The 17,847-nt window shown below is 37.4% G+C and overlaps 1 protein-coding gene across 20 annotated transcripts in view; it reads left to right on the top strand.

Annotated features, from left to right (window-relative positions):
- LOC127638727 (CUGBP Elav-like family member 2) overlaps nucleotides 1-12,012 on the top strand; it is a 200,402-nt gene extending 188,390 nt beyond the window's left edge. For 11 of the 20 annotated variants that reach the window (XM_052120400.1, XM_052120389.1, XM_052120390.1 and 8 more), the window contains 4 exons: nucleotides 2,472-2,651; nucleotides 3,256-3,399; nucleotides 4,593-4,758; nucleotides 6,487-12,012. In XM_052120400.1, coding sequence (XP_051976360.1) covers nucleotides 2,472-2,651; nucleotides 3,256-3,399; nucleotides 4,593-4,720 — 452 coding nt within the window. In that variant the 3' untranslated portion in view covers nucleotides 4,721-4,758; nucleotides 6,487-12,012. Of the gene's footprint in view, nucleotides 1-2,453; nucleotides 2,652-3,255; nucleotides 3,400-4,592; nucleotides 4,759-6,486 lie in introns of all 20 variants that reach the window. The other 9 variants (XM_052120385.1, XM_052120398.1, XM_052120397.1 and 6 more) reach the window with 1 other exon arrangement.
- Nucleotides 12,013-17,847: the final 5,835 nt, after the last annotated feature.

Here is a 17,847-nt window from a genome sequence, read left to right as displayed (position 1 = left end):
CTGTGTACTGTATGAATGTTGTGTACGTATGTGTTTTATCTATGGTAAATGAGGATTGATTCAGTTAGGACAGGGCCTATCCACGTCCATTTTAAATAACGGCAGTTTATTATGCCAGAGTTGTACGAATGTTATTAAAATATACCGAATGGGAGTTGTAGAGTGTAATTAATATGAATAGGCCAGCTAAAGATCATGCAGGTCTGTGCATGTTTATATGTCAGTGTGCCAGCACATGGGCAAAATCTCTATCTTCCCTAGTGACCTTTCAGCCAGGTTTCTAGTTTTATAAATCAAGCTCTCTCCAACAGGATATCTAAATTTAAATTCATTCAAATCTCTCTCTCTCTCTCTCTCTCTCTCTCTCACACACACACACACACACACACACACACACACACACACTCCCTGTGCTCATTTAAGAGGCTGTATAGTGTAATTGAATATAAAAGGTCAGTATTGTAATTATTGCTGGATAAATGAGGGAGCCGGCCGTTCAAGCACTTCGCTCATCATTTATTGTTTCCAGGCCATCAAGCCAAAAGGCTAGTCAGTAAATACTCATTAATCAGACACAAAAACACACACACACACACACACACACACACACACACACACACACACACACACACACAAACACTTTCACCGAAGCACCATTTTACATGTTATTCTATTGTGAAATGTCAGAATGCACTTTTTCAAGTTGTGTTATCAGTGTTGCCTAAAGGGGCACTAAAAAGGGCGCCTATTATGGCATTTTTCCACTGCACGTTACGGTTCGACTCGACTCGCTTTACTTTTCTGAGCTTGCATTTCCACTGCAGTTTAGTGCCGCATCAACGTGGGTGGGATTATAGGCTGATCATCATAGTTGCGCCGCCTCTACTGCCGTGACATCATCTTAAACATGACACAAACACCAAACCAATAACAACCGCTAGCTGTTAGCTACTAACTCATTGTGCGCCATAAAGCAGTTGTTGCATGGTGATTTTACACAAGTGTATCAGTTAAATTGGCCTGGTTGTTTCAGAAGCAAGCTTGCAGTAGATGGGCAACTAAATAAAGTGAAGCTTTCAAGCAGAGTATTGAGTTAACGTAACAAAACATACCATCCTCCATCGTGGACTCCAACAATGCTGTGGCAGAGTCCAGGGCACTCTCCCTCCTATTGCTTGCCAGCCTATTGCCATAGATAGCGTCCATTTGGTCGAACCACTTTCTTCTGTATGCACCACTCCATCTGTTATGGTCCCTGATGGTTCTGTAGTCACTTTTAAGGTTTTTTTAACTTTTCCCTACACTGTTGGTAGGTCCATTGGTAGCCGTGTACGGACAACAGCTGAGACACTTCCTGAGAGACTTTTTCGTTTTGTGTCGTTTATTCGTCGCTAACGAGAGGAACGTCTACATCTCGTTTATTGACCACGGCATGGTTTTACGCACAGCCATTTCTTTTTACAATTCGAAATTTGTGTGAACTAATGATACTGCTATCACTGTAGTTAACTTTGATACTAGCAGGTTGATGTCCCGTGTCGAATATCCAGTGACGCTGGTAGTGACGATTCTCTCTGACCAATCAGTGATCTGCAGAGTTTTAACGTCACATTTAGAATCGGCTTGGCTCGCTTGGAACCTCAACCCGAGGTGATACTAAAAAAAGTACCTGGTACCAGGTACTATCCACTTTGGAAAACCCCCAAAAAGCGAGCAGAGCCGAGTCGAGCTGTACCGTACAGTGGAAAGGTCCCATTAGAGTAACTGTCTTCTTCTGTTTCGTAGTTCCAAAGTGTTAAAGAAGTCAACACGGTCATTGACCGCAAGATTTGGAAAATTGCAGTCAGGGGTTTTGCCTTCAAATGGTTTAAGGATACATTTGCATTTTATTAATACTTTAACGTTTTTCCTGAAACTCCTTTCATTCAAAAATAAAACTTGACCACTGATACCATATAATGAGAACATTAGAATTTGAGTTCTGCTGAGTTTTTGAGGTCAAGAAGGTGATTGGTCTAATGTTTCTGTCTGTCTGAAGGTCGCTGTGGTGATCGTCTCATGCTGCTGTTGTGACATTAGTGTGCATGTGTAGGCCGCGCTCCTCATTTGCATACACCGTTCAGTATATCATGTATATTATATATCTTGTGTTTGTGTGTGTATGTGTGCGAGTGGGTGGCGTTTATGACGTCTTGTCCTGTTGTATGTCCCCTAGTGATGTCGTAATAGGTTTTGTTTGTTGTTCATGGTTCAGATGTTTTTGTTGACGAGTGTTTCGTTTAGCGCTCTATTTTTTTACGTTTGTTTGATTTTGTGTGTGTGTGTGTGTGTGTGTGTGTGTGTGTGTGTGTATTTGTATGTGTGTTGTACTGTGTTGTAGAAACACACCCTGAGTCCAAACGCTAATGAGTAAGAGCACTTCTTTTTTCTTTATTGTTGGGTTTTATGTAAAGTTGCTCACATGCTCTCAGGTATGGCAGCTCTGAACGGCGGGCTGGGCAGCACGGGCCTGAGTAACGGGTCGGTCGGGCCCATGGACGCTCTCACACAGGCCTACTCAGGGATCCAACAGTACGCAGCCGCCGCACTGCCCACCCTCTACAGCCAATCCCTACTGCAGCAACAGAGCGCTGCGGGCAGCCAGAAAGAGGGTATGGACAAAACAACCACTATGGGGCGAACGTTCAGGACACATTGCTTGCTTGTTTTAATTGTTGGTTTGCGTATACTTGCCAAACGCGTCTTGTTTTTCATTTTCTCACACCGTGAGTGTTGCATTTTTAAGATTGTGTCAAGTACACAGTAGTTTAACTTTGTTATGTAGCGCAGCACATTATTCAAGAGATGGACCAATCAGAAGAGGCTAGGGGCAGATCATTTAATTTGTATTGATTATGTACAGTAGCACTCATTACATTTACCTGCTACAATGTCATGTAGCTTGTATCACCGGGGAATCCTAAATGTACAAAATATTGTATATTGAATTAAATATTGAAATATAGCCTACTTTATGGATCCCAACAGAGAAAAATGCGTCCCAACCCCTGCATTCTGTCCCAATCAATTGCGCTTTAGCTGTTTTTGAATGCAAGAATGGCAAAACTTAAACCACAAACGTTAAATGTTCATGGAAATTGACAACATGAAAAGTTTTTTGGGGGTATTTGAGAATTGGTATCATATTTTAATGCAAGAATATAGTTTTTTAGTTGTCTGCTAAATTTGTACACGCTTTATGTGTGTGTGGTGCAGGACCTGAAGGGGCCAACCTGTTTATCTACCACCTGCCACAGGAGTTTGGGGACCAGGACATCCTACAGATGTTCATGCCTTTTGGAAACGTAGTGTCTGCCAAAGTCTTTATCGACAAACAGACCAATCTGAGCAAGTGCTTTGGTATGAAATGACACAAATGATACATGCACAGGCACTCAAAAGAAAGACAAAACCAATAGAACAATAGTCCTCAGTGTAGACGTCACATTTGTTACTGCTAATATAAAATGAGTATAAGCAATTTCTGCTTAGTTAAAAATGTTATACATTATTTTATATACAAAATCACATAGAAATGCACATATTAATTATATTACAACCGCCACAAAAAATATATTAATAATAATAATAATAAAAATAAATAAATAAAAATAAGCATAGAGCTATGAAAAAAAAATATATAAAATGTGATATGTATTTTTATATATGCAGTCTGCTCTATTCATTTAAAGGTCTTTTTATTTTATATTAAAAGCTATTATGATGTCATCTTACTATATCCTGAGACCAAGCAAAATAAATTTTACAGTTTTACTTCTTTTAATGTTAATATAGTGTTAGGTGCATAAAATACATATGATAAATGTATATATATATATATATATATATATATATATATATATATATATATATATATATATATATATATATATATATATATACCACTATTTACCACTGTGGCATGTAGCATATGGGCTACTGAAAAGCGTATATAACTTATATAGCAAATGTCCTATACAAATACTGAATTGCTGGGTCTCAGGAGGATAATGACCTTTAAAACCTGATGTATCAAATATGATACCAAAAAAATTAATAAATAAAAAAATACCACATACTCAAGAAGATTTAAATTTTATTTATTTTTTTAAGATTTTGTATTATTATATGACTATTATTTCATATATAAGGCTTTATAGGGTGAAAATGACATTTGAAAAAAAAACTAAAAACTGTTCGATCCCAATTAATGTGAACGGCGAAAATTGGCTGAATAGTTTCGTTACGTGAAAATGTCTTGTGACTGTTTTATACCCTTTTTATCTTTTTTGTATTATTATATAACTATTATTTCATATATAAGGCTTTATAGGGTGAAAATGACATTTGAAAAAAAAAAAAAAACTCTTCGATCCCAATTAATGTGAACAGCGAAAATTGGCTGAATAGTTTCGTTACGTGAAAATGTCTTGTGACTGTTTTGTACCCTTTTTATCTTTATTCACACTGAGGTTTGGAATATAAACAGGACGTTGTTTGCGGCACATTACTGTCTCGTCTTCTTATCTCTTTGTATATGTCTTCCATGACAGGTTTCGTCAGTTATGACAATCCTGTGTCAGCGCAGGCCGCCATCCAGGCGATGAACGGTTTTCAGATCGGCATGAAGCGCCTCAAAGTCCAGCTCAAGCGCTCAAAGAACGACAGCAAACCATACTGATCTTAGCACTAGGGCATCTCTCATTTTACACTGCTAGGGTAAGTCCCCACTGCTGCCACGGTTACCAAACTGGGACTCCGGGGGGAGGGGGGAGCACGAGGGGGGAGTTTCACCCTTTGACCACCAGAGGGAGCCACTCTCCCTTAACCTTCTTTCAGCTTTTTTATTAACAACAGTATTATTATTATTATTTTGTCTCTTTTTACTTCCACATGAACACTTCCATTTCTGCCATTATTTTGTATGCGATGGATGAACAGCTATTAATGGTCAATTTATTTCTTTTTGTTGGAGTCATGTGTTAAAAAGTTTTTTTTTTTGTTAGTTTTTTTTTTGTTTTTTTGAAGTAAATATTTATACAATGGCTATTTCATTCTATGGTGATGACAACAGCAGAAAGGAAAGATGTTTATTATTTGTTTCTCTTTGTGAACCTGAGGCTTGTAAGGACAAGTAGGGAAGGTTCCGATATGATTAAAGCACCAATATGCACATTAACCTTTGCCCTTTGACCTCTGGTGTCGGATCAGGGCTTTGCTGCTCCTTCGAAACCTTGGCCCACCTGCACTAGAGAGGAAAGGGTTAAAACCCGCTGTGGCCTCTCTGTAGTCAACGGCAACATCTGCCTAAACAGCTTCCTCAACAAATACTTGCCGTCAAATGTTCAGTGATTTTATTTTATTTTATTTTTTTATTCATTTTCTGTCAGTAAAGGGTTTTTGATTTGTTGTTGTTATTCTTTTTTGTTTGTTTGTTTGTTTTTAAAGAGAATTTTTTTTTTCCGTTTTCTTTTTTTTCGCGTCGGATGATCGTGGTCTTTGTCCAACAGAATTTGTGTAGAGCATTAAAAAAAGAGTTTGATCTGTCGATGGTTAAAATGAATAAAGCACTCTAGGTTCTATGTGGCGGGATGGGGAGTTTATCGAAAGAAAACAAATTACATTACAGAAAGCCACAGGCCTGTAAATTTTATTTGTAAAAAAATGCAGTTCTATTTTTATACGAAATTTCTACTGCCTCTGAAGTAAAGGACTTTATTTATTATCTTTTAAGTTATTGGGTTTGGAAAAGTCGTGCTCTCTCTCTCCAGAGCCTCGTCCGGTAGTCTTCGTAAACCGCACAACCTGTTGTGTGACGAGAACACAGAATCACCTACAAAGCCCCTCTCTCTCTCTCTCTCTCTCTCTCTCTCTCTCTCTCTCTCTCTCTCTCACCTTCCCTCTCTCCATTTTCCACAGTTCCTTCCATCACGTCCCCGTCATTTCTCTGTCCCGACTCTCTCTTTCTTTCGTCATGAGTAGTGGCACTTCATAAGTGAAATTTCTCTTCCGTTTCATTTTGTTTCATACTGTTTGATTTTCGTTCGTACGCTCCAAAAAAAGGAATAGTTTCTCCCAAATGGCGATCCATCGGCGGTCTCGGTTCGTAGACCGATCCGGAATGGATTCTTTTGGGTGTGTGTGTGTTTTTGGGAGATTGTTAGTGTGTGTTTGTACTTTGTGTGTTTTAGCGAGAGCCACATTTACGTGTCCATGTTTGCAATCTATTTGAATTATGTGTATTTTACAAACAAAAAAAAAAAAAAAAACATTGTTAAAAATGCTAATGTGAAATGGATGTTGATGAACCGCTGGTTAATAGCACTGCTGCTGTTGTTGTTTCTGTTTGTTTGTTTTGTTTGTTTGCTTGTTGTTCTCATGGTTTAATGATGTTAGTTGTGTGCTGGAGCTGTTTGTGTAACTCTCCTCTCCCGTTTTCTTCCCTAGAACTCATCTCCATGACTATATGCTCATCGTTTGCCTAGCATGTCTACGTGGTGTACAAAAAAGCGTCTCATCGTCCCGTCATTGTTTCTGATGTCTTTCTGAGTTCTCCTGATCATAACATGGTGTCCTTCTACTGATCTCTGAACTTAGCCTGATCTTTTTGGAAGTTTTTAGCATGTGACCTCATTTTGAGCTTTTTACCTGTTTTTTTGTTTTTGTTTGTTTTTTTGTTGGATTAATTAGTGAGGGAGGGAGGAAAGACAAAATAATAATAATAATAATAATAATAATAATAATAATAATAATGATGTGAAACCGCTGCATTCACACTCTAGAGACAGAGTATATTTACTAACATAACAAGAGCATCATTTTAAGAAAAAATTATAATAAAAAAAAAAAAGTACAAAATAAAATAATCCTGTGGCAAAACAATTAAGAATATTTGCATTTTTTTTACTTGTCAGATTATGTTCTTTTCTCTCTCTCTCTCTCTCTCTCTCTCTCTCTCTCTCTCTCTCTCTCTTTCTCTTTATGTTCTTTTCTTTTTCATTCATTTAAAGTAAACTTGAAAGTTCAATACAGGGATTGGCGTTGGGACTTACTGTCGGCAACACTCATAAATGGAGGCCGTCTGTAAAAACCTACGCCGGTTTCTTAACGAAATAGACTACTTCCACGCAGTTGTAATATATATGTATATATATATATATATATATATATATATATACATATATATACATATATATAAATTGACTGATCGATATTAGAATATCTCAGCGCTTGCTCGTGGTTTTTACATTTTTCAGGCAGTGTAAAGTTTTTTGATAAGGCCATTTTAAGTGGCTTGATTTCTCATTAAAGTCTATATAAAACCACTTTTTTCTAGAGTAGTAAAGGTATTAAAAACAAAAAAAGAAGAAGAAAAACACAAGATTGCCCTGTTTGGGGGAAATGCTACCTACATGTCACACCTTTTGCTGAACTGACTTACAGTTAGACAATCCGTGGTTTAAATGCACATGAAATGACCTATATTTTATACTGTTTAAATGTATAGAGGAAAAAAAACTGAGTTCGTGTAACCCGCTGTCCCGTCGGTGCTTTTCGTGGATAAAGTCGTGGTTTCATCAAGTCTAACAGTCTTATTTGTCTCATGTTTTTAAAGAGAAGACTAAAAATCAATTTACTTGAACAATAGACAAAAGCCTTTCATAAGAACAATTACTACTACGTTTTTGTTTTTGTTCGTTTCGTTACTTCTTTTCTTTTCTTTTTTAACTTTTTTTGATAGGAATCCCTCTTTGCTAAATTTCTTGTTGGGTAATTAGCTATATACAAATTCTTCAAGTTACAGTGTCGGCTTGTGAAGCATCTGTGTCATTATATTATTTCATTTCTATTGTGGGAAACAATATTTAGATGTGTTATGTTGTTCAGCAAAATGTGATCTTTTCTTTTTCTTATAAAGAAAAACGAGTGGAATTTAGTGCCAAATTCTGACGGTACATCCTGCCTACAGCTTCAGTGTTTTACTTGTGAAATTATTTGATAACATGGGTATTTTATTACGTAAGTGTTTTGTATGGAACCCTCATATTTAAAGATATAGATTTAAAAAAAGGTTGTTAACTTGCTCTTCTGTGGTCTTGTTGCCTGAAACTGTTCATGTTTTTTGCTTTTCCTTCTTATTTTCCCCTTATTTGTAAAGATGTAAAAAGTGCCCATGTGTCATTATCTCTTTTACAAGCACATACACACACACACACACATTCACAAGTAAGCACATAAACACACACATGCATGCATACACACACCTGTGCTAAAGGCTGACCTCACAACCCTCTTTTATTTGATGGTGTGTGTATGTGAGCCCCTGAGAATGAGTCTCAGCAGTTCTCCTAATACACACATACAGTTCTCCTTACACATGCACATACACATACATTAAGGGTCACCGTACACCAATGAAGGCCTAGATTACGTTACAGTCAGTTACGTTTCATTAATTCCCTTCTAGTTTTGTACTTAAGAGCCCATTTAGACCGCACACAATCTTCTTTGTCTGTAAAAAAAAACCCTTGTGTGCGATTGGACTAAATATTTATGAATTGTGAGTCAGGCCTTTTTTGCACACATTATGGTGGGTGAATGAAGTTTCATTAAACAACAGCTGTTTGTCTGGCTTTTTGTTTCTTTTATCAGGATGCTTTTACTTTCGTAGTACAACTAAAACGGAGTCCTGATGCCAAAGTAGTTCATCGTGATCCACAGTATTTGATAGCGCCTGTAGCACTTTGCTGAAAATGTTTACACATGGTTTAATGGCCCATATACAGTATAAATATTGTTTACAAACGTAGTTTACGGGCAGCCCCATCAAAATCGTTTACTTCACTCGATAGCACTATTTTATACCCGAGCTCTGCCGTTGCCTTAACGCGTCGATCAGTATTAGTGGCCTGGAGTATTTTGCAGCACATATAAAACATGTGCCAAGGGTTTGTGTGTGAATGTGAACATGTTAAGATGTGTTTCTGTGCTGTGATTGGTTGTTCGTTCTCTTTCCATCCACGTTAATCTTTCGCCAAATCTGAAGCGGCCAAACTTTCCGCCAGTTAACAAAATAATAAACAACCACATTAATGAAACACGAGCAGTACAGATTTCTGTGTAAATGGTTCGTAAAAATGGTGATATTTTACGTAAGAATGGTATAACAGGGTTCTTAAGATGGGCAAGGAGGAGGCGGGAACCAGCTGAACAGTCAACGTAAAACTATAATTAGAAACTGAACTCAAACATAGCAGAAACTGGAAACAAACAGACGCACATACAGCTTTGTGCGTCCCTCTCTCTCTCGAACTGGCATCTCCTGCTCCCCTTATCTCTCTCCCACTGATTAGTCAACTCATCGCCAGGCGTGCGTTATCACGGCCCGGCCACACCCCCCTTCCCCTCCATTTTACATTATTATGAGCCGTTTCTTCGCAAAATTGTCATTTTGACACATTGATTGCAACGATATATGTAAGAATAGTTTATGAATACTTTTGCAGTTTTATAAGCTGTTTACACCAAAAATTGTGGTTCTGTTACTTTCATCGCTACGTTCTATGTAAGAATGGTTTTACAAATAATTGTATGTGTATGTATGTTTATATATATATACATATTTATGTGTCAAATTGTCACTTCGTCACATCCAATTCAACAATGTATGTATGAATGGTTATTATCAATAATGTATGCAGAAATTAAACAAAGGGCCTCATTCATGAAACATGAGCAGAACGAATTTTAGCATAAATTGTTTGTAAAACAATTCATGCATCAATTGTCACAACATGACGACCAATTTTGTTCACATTCAATGTAACACTGTCTGCAATTGTCGCATCAAAATATGCATCTGCAGCCATTAACATAAGAATGGTTTATGAACAATTTAATATTGTCAACCAATTATTCGCAAGACGACCAATTAGCTTGACGGCCAGTGGTTGCTCAGCGGTTAAGGCTCTGGATATACTGACCGAAAGGTCGGGGGTTCAAGCCCCAGCACTGCCAAGATACCACTGTTGGGCCCTAGAGCAAGGCCCTTGACCCTATCTGCTCCAGGGGTGCTGTTTCATGGTTGACCCTACGCTCTGACCCCAGCTAAGTTGGGATATGCGAAAACAACTGCATTTCATTGGCTATGTACCGGTACTCTGCACAATGACAATAAAGTTGAATCTTAACCTTATACAAACAAGCTGTTTACATAGAAATGTGTTGCTTTGTTACATTCAACGCAACAATCTACGAAAGAATGGTTTTATGAATAATTTTGCGGTTGTACCACCGATTTTGTTTTAAAAACCAATTACACATACAATTGTTGCATTGGCGTATTCAACGATTTTGACCATTTCCATAAGAATAGTGTTACAAACGGAAATATGCTTTCCGATATTCTTCACAATCCCTTAATCCATCCAGTTTGTATTGGGAAGTTGGAGTCAGTCAGTATACGATTTACTGCTTCCATTGCCAAATCTTATAACTATTAGCACAAACACAAAAGCACACACGCAGTAGCACAGCGTTAACACGCAGTATTACAACTGATGACTCCTTACAATTACCAGGTACAACAGTCGACAGTAATGTTGTTTACACCTTTTGTTCATAAGAGTTCCTAGTGGCATGAAAAGAATTACGAGATGTATTTTTGACCTTTTTAGATTCATTTGACGATGTAATATCACTCAGTATAGCTTTTTATCTCAGCTCAGTTTAGTATTACGGCGTCTGGTATATCGCTAGTTAGAAGTCGGTAGTTTCCAACTTGGTGTATTCTTTTGTTTGTCACACTTGATCACAATCAACTACACTAACTTCAGACAAACAGGGTAAGCTACATGGCCAGCAATTTTACACATAAAACACACATTTTTTTGATGTTTAATAAAGCACAACCTCACATGTGTCTTTGCAGGAGTCCTTGCTGAGGCTCTCAACTCAGGGGTTTAACACACGCATCTGAAATCTGTTTGTTGTTAATTTTGTTTCTTTCTATCTCTTAAGTGCTATTTAACAATTGTATTTTAAAGAAGAAAAAATAAGATGTGTAGTTTCTTTGCATTTTGGCTTATTATGTCAAGTTTTTTGGAAAAATGTATGTGTTTTATCTAACGTGCCGTAACAAAAGCTTGTTGTCTGTAGATTAATATCATTTCGTTTGATTCTAAGAAGATTTCAATAGTTTTAAGTATTGTCTTGAGAAAAGCCAAAGTCAATGCATTTCAGTGGACTATGTAAGCGTGATACATGTTTGTTTGACAACACTTTGAAAATCTGTCATTGGATGGGAATTTAAAAAGTACAAAAAAGCAGGCTTTCCTATTTCTATCACTGATTGTACTTATGCCTTTTGTACCAGTGGAACTTTTTATACTGGCAATTAAAGGAGGAAAAAAAAAACTACGACAGGCTGCGTGGCCCCAGCCAGGGGCCTGCAGCGACTGGTTCCCGAGTTTGATTTCTAGTTGGCGTCCAGAACGTTGGGTTTTGATATATAAAGATTTTTTAGGAGAAAACTTTGGCTTGGTATCTTTAGCCTCTTCTTCTTTACTCTTCTTCTTCACATCAGTATTTGCTTTTCTTTACATTCGCTTTCTCGGAAAGAGGGTTGGGGAGTTTTCCTTTTGGCTTATAAATACGTAATGCGGTTTGTCTTTACCAAGAGTCTTTACAACAGCGGTAAGTTTCATTTAGTTGAGTATTGTGCAGTCATCATAAGACGATTAGACGATTTAGAAGTATTTAGTCACCTTCAGTGGATAAATGTATTAGTTTGACAACAAGATAAAAGTAATTTGAGGACTTTTCTTTTAGCTGTTTAGATTTTTCTGGTTTCTCTGTCTTTGCTGTTAACCTAACTGTGTAGCTGGATCAGTCAGACTTATTTTTGTAAATGTATGTTCTTGTGTGATGCAGTTTTTTGCCTCTGTCTCCGATATTAAACCATTTTTCCTAATACTCGTCTCTCTCTCTGTGGCGTGGTGTTCCAGTACCTGTCCGATGTTGTACGAATGTTCATGCAACCCTCTGGTGTTTCACATCTCTTTTCTATCTTCCTCTCCTGTGCTCACTTTTATCTGTACTGTTTGTTTCCTTTCTCTGATTCGGTATGTGCTTTGGTTTTCCTTTTATATACGTTAGTACGATTTAATTTCATTCAGTCCTCCCTCAGAGTCCCATCACCAAACATGGTAAATATACATAAAGATTTGTATATGTATATTTCTGTGCAGCCCAACTTGCTGTAACAGTAGATGGACAGCCGTTTCATGCTCTAATTTTAAAACACCCCTCTGTGAGGCCCCCCGACTTTTGTGACATAACGTCCAACCTTAAAACCAAGAACGTGGAAATATGAAACATTTCACACGAAATTGAAATTGACCCATTTCTCAATTATTCCAGTAGGCGGATTCAAATTTTGAGCGTTAGAACTCAACAATATTGGGGCTAAGGAAATATTGGTAGCATAAAAACGAAGATTCTTACTGTAATGAGGTCGTACTGTTCTGTACTGTACCGCTGAACTGGGCATGGCCCCCGTATGTCCCTCTGTCTGTGTCCACTATGTGCTGTCCATGTGTCCACTGCATCCCTACAGAGATACCAGAGAGTCCCAAAACAATTTACTACCATTATTCAGATATTTTAAGTGATACAGTGTGTTCCAGAACTTAAACAATGCTAGTTAGAGCAGGTGACGAATTAAATGTTTATTTTGTTTTGTGACTGAACAGTTCAAAATCATTTTAAAGGGTTGGTTTTACCAAAGATGAAAATACGTTTTTCACTTACATTTGTGTATATTGAAATGTGTATGATTTTCTTTCCCCAGTACAACGCAAAAGGAGATATTTTGGACACTTCTCTAGGAATGCACCGATACCATTTTTCTCTCCCGATTCTGATATCGAAACTCTCAGTATCAGCTGATCAGATTAGAATATCTTGACCTCATTGTGTGGAACTAAATGGGGGTACTCTTTTCTAACTACATTATTTCAATATAAATGTATAGCCTATTCAGAACAACTTTATTGCTAACTGGTCTACTGGAAAAGAGAAAGAGAAAGTCATCAGAAGAAAAGAAGTGAGTTTTCTTAGCACATTTTTTTCCCAACATGTATCGAACTTTAAAGATATCGGTCCACTTTTCAATCAGTTATTTTTTGGAACACAGTCAACTTAAATATTGTTGTAATTTGTAAACAAATATTATTATTATTAACTTTTAGAATTTTAAAATGCAACTGTAACTTTAAAAACCCTCTGGCTTTTATTTTGACGGTCCGAACACTCCAGGAGGTTATATGTATGCTCACAATAGTTTGATTCGCTTGTTATTCCAAACGGTCCTCTGGTTCCGTTCTCTTTGCATGTTATGAGCGAACCAAACTATTGAGCATCTACATCTGAGATGTAGTTAATGTACAGTGCTCACATTTGGCACCACTTTTAGGGCTGAAAATGTGTACGTGTCAACAGAGCAGCGGCATTCACTGAAACGCGTTGCACATAAATATACTTAATAAATGCAACCATTTGCATTCCACAAAGCTATAGCATGTCCTTAAGAGACTTTAAATAAAATGCAAAAGTCATGTGGACTACTGTAATTATGCTTTTATGGTTCTTATATGTCGTTTTTGGAGCTTGGCAGTAATGACGATGACAGTACACAAAGTACTGGATTTGGATTGGGCTCGTTGAACTGTTTAAAAGCATCAGTATCGGAGCAACAGGTATTCAATCGGTGCATCCCTACACTTTCCATACAATATGAGTGGATGGAGAACAGCTCCTGTTATGCACCGTAAAGGACATAAAAGTACATAATAATAACACTATATAACACAACTTTTGTTCCTGGGTAGTAAGTGTTATTTCCTAATTGCTTATGCCTCAAAAGTATAGAAAATGCCTATTATTCCCCACAAACTTTGCTTTTGTGACCAGGACAGTGATATTTTAAAATGTACCTATTTTCAATGAGAAAAAGGGCGAATTTGTGTCTTTTCGTTAACATAAACTCAGAATAAAACAACATATGAATCCAAATGAACACATATTTATATTAAAGGAATACAAAAATAACTACAATGATTTAGAAGTGATTTATGATTATACTGTAAATCACTTTCATGAATCAGCCCCCAAATGTACTCTTCATACTTCTTCAAGTCATCCAGCAAGGTCTTGATGCTGTTGTAATCCTCTTTGAGGTGCACCGAGTGATCCAGGGGAAGAGACGGGTACTTGTTACCATTATATGGAGCAGCACGGCTTTGAGGTTCCTGGATGAGCTGTCAATGAAGAGGCGCCACTCATTCTGGTTAAAGGCGATTCAGTTGCCTCGAACAGACTGGTCACATTGTGGCAAAGCAGAGCCCATCTTGATTGGTGAAGAAGCTAGAAAAAGGTTGGTGATGCTTCCTCTGATCTGCGACTTGCACACTTTCATCCAACAAATTCCACTGCTTGAGTCTAGACGTCAAAAGCTCGGCATTGGACTTGTAGAATGGTACCATAAACATCCAGTGAGGGGCAGCTCTGCAAATGGAAATGCCTTGATGAGAGAGGTCAACAGAGAATGGCCAGACTGGTTTGAACTGACAAAGTCTATGGTAACTCAGATAACTGCTCTGTACAATTGTGATGAGAAGAATAGAATCTCGCAATGCACAACACATTGAACCTTGAGGCGGATGGGCTACAGGGCTCTCAGGAGGAGTGGGTACTGGGAGCTCATGGCAGTGTGGCACCGGGGAAATGAATGAAGGAAGGTCCGAATACGTGATAGCAGGTGCATTCTTCCCAGTCCGGCTTTTGGAAGGGTCCACCATGCAGAAGTAGCAGTTTCTTGAGTGGTCAGTGGGTTTCTGGAAATTTCTTGGGATAGCGAACTTCATGGTTCTCTTTTCCCCTCTGTACCATCCTATAAAAATACATTTATTTCACTCATGACTAATGTGTAAGAGATTCTCACAAAATGTTTCATAAATTATATATTTTTTCAATAACATTGAAAATTGAAAATATTTTAAGATTATAATTCTTTTACAATTTAAAAAATTAACACATTTTATAACAAAAATCCTAACAACAATTGTCCATCTTACCTTCCAGAGTTTTTTTGCAGTGCTCGCAGGTGAAATGAGGTGCCCAGGGTTTGTCTTTATGCCCAACAGACATGCCAAAATAGGCCTTGCAGGCCTCACACATCTTAGCACATGCTTCCATGGAGTACTTTTTCGCTCTTGTCTTGATAAATTGGCCGCAGATATGGCAAAATGCGTCTGCCAGATGCTTGCAGCCTCTTGATGCCATCTCAGAAAAATGCAGATATGTATCCACTTAGACAGCTGAAACTAATTGAACTGGTGGACTTAAGGCCCTTGTATTTATACTACTATTTATATTACTGGGAAGTTCTAGAAAGTTCTAGAAGTTACTCCAAGTTTACTCTGAACTGAATCTATCTGGAATGTTCTGGAAAATAGGTACATTTCAAAATATCACTGTCCTGGTTTGCAAAAAGCAAAGATTGTGGGGAATAATAGCCATTTTCTATACCATTGAGGCAGAAGCATTTAGGAAATAACACTTGCTACCTGGGAACCATTAAATCAATAAAAATAATCATTTGTTACACAGTGTAATAATAAATAAAACATAAAAGTAGATCATACAGCCTTAGTGGTATATTCAAAATCTTTTATAGCTGTACGATACATTTATTTGAGGAAGATGATGATTTTAAGATTAAATTTCATTTTGGGGTCAACTTTTCCTTAAATTCTGCAGATACCACCAACAAAAGAACTGCAACTCTGTGGAGATAAAACCAGTTAAACTAAAACTAAACACATACATAAAATAGCAATATAATATCACAGCTCTTGGGTTGAACAAATAAAGGTGTTCCAGTGTCAACAGCAATATTTTACAAAAATGGTACCACAAAAGCACACATAGAACCAGAGGTAAAAAGCAGTGGAATGTGTCACAATAGTTGTCCTATAAGGAAAAAAAAAAAAAGTTCCTTATTTTTGCAATTCCAGCAGTCAATACAAATTACAATGGAAATCACTTGGTAAACTGAACTTGTGCCTAAATAAGACATCATTTCTTTTTTGAAACTCAAAGACGACACTTCTGCTGCTCTGAAGACTTTCACATTGGACAGGTACAAAAGAGTTTGTTAAAACTATTGGAAGAGCATTATAATGGAGGATAAACCTTGGCTGCAGGTAAAAACCTTGGCTGAGGATAAACATATGGCTGCAGGTAAGATTCAACCAACCAGGGTGATGTATCTTGTCATTTCTCATTTATAATTACACTGGTCTTTGATCTTGAATGCACAATCAATAAAGATTTGGAGTTATCTGCACATGTATTTCAATTGGGTGAATCCAATTGTCTTTATAAAGTTGTCTTTGGAAGTTGTCTTTACCAAACTTTGGGGACATAGTAATATTGTGTGTGTTTTCGAAATTAAACAAGTTATTTCATAATTACAGAGTACATTATTAACCCTAAATCGGTCATTTTTGTTTTGGTAATAAAATGGTTTCCCCTTATCTGAGTTGTACAAGGCTTGGGGAGTTTTTACAATTGCCATCTGAACACACACACACACACAAAATTTGGAATCAATTCGACGAATCTAAGAGGTTGTTAGAAAAAAAGAAAGAAAAGTGCAACACTCTTCATGTTAGGGGCAAAGTTGACCAGCCAAAGGAAATGAATGGGTGAGACTATAACACAGAACAATTTATTTTTGTTTAAAAATATCATCAATAACTCAATGCAGAACACACACACACACACACACACACACACACACACACACACACACACACACACACACACGCACACATTAGACACCAAGGCTAGTTTGACCATTCTAGTGGGGACATCCCGTAAACTTCCATAGATTACATAAAGACTCTCCCTTCCATGAAGGCATGAAATCCAAGGAGCTCTAAAATACGGGTCAAACATCTCATTCAAAACACAAGAGCCAATGTCATTTGACATTGCTGATGTCAGGCTTGTCTTGATTCGGTCCAAACAAGCGTAGACAAACCTGTCCACGCATACAAACATACCACACAAGTCTGAGTCTGCCCCTTGTGTGGCTAAGTTTATGCTACAATTTTGATGTTTGAAATACTGTAAATGACAGGTACCAAAAAATAGCACAATCAGATTTGACTGTGGCAGCTTGATGTGCTTTGACAATATTGGAGTATCATTGCAAAATCTGACATTTCAACACAAGTGTTTAAAAACATGCTACAATTTCACAAATAATAGACTTTCACAATATCTAAATGATACTGTATTTACTCACTGACCACTATATTAGGTACACCTGTACACCTACTTATTCATGCGATTATCCAATCAGCCAATCGTGTGGCAGCAGTGCAGTGTACAAAATCATGCAGATACGGGTCATGAGCTTCAGTTAATGTTCACATCAACCATCAGAATGGGAAATAAATGTGATCTCAATGATTTGGATCATGTCATGATTGTTGGTGCGAGATGGGCTGGTTTGAGTATTTCTGTTACTGCTGATCTCCTGGGATTTTCACACACAACAGTCACTAGAATTTATTTAGAATGGTGCCAAAAACATCCAGTGAGTAGCAGCTCTGCAAATGGAAATGCCTTGTTGATGAGAGAGGTCAACAAAGAATGGCCAGACTGGTTTGAACTGACAAAGTCTACAGTAACTCAGATAACAGCTCTGTACAATTGTGGTGAGAAGAATAGAATCTC

This window comes from Xyrauchen texanus, chromosome 47 (assembly GCF_025860055.1).
Source record: "Xyrauchen texanus isolate HMW12.3.18 chromosome 47, RBS_HiC_50CHRs, whole genome shotgun sequence".
Lineage (NCBI taxonomy): Eukaryota > Metazoa > Chordata > Actinopteri > Cypriniformes > Catostomidae > Xyrauchen > Xyrauchen texanus.
The sequence above is the reverse complement of the archived record's forward strand: the minus strand, read 5'-3'. Positions and strand labels throughout refer to the sequence as shown.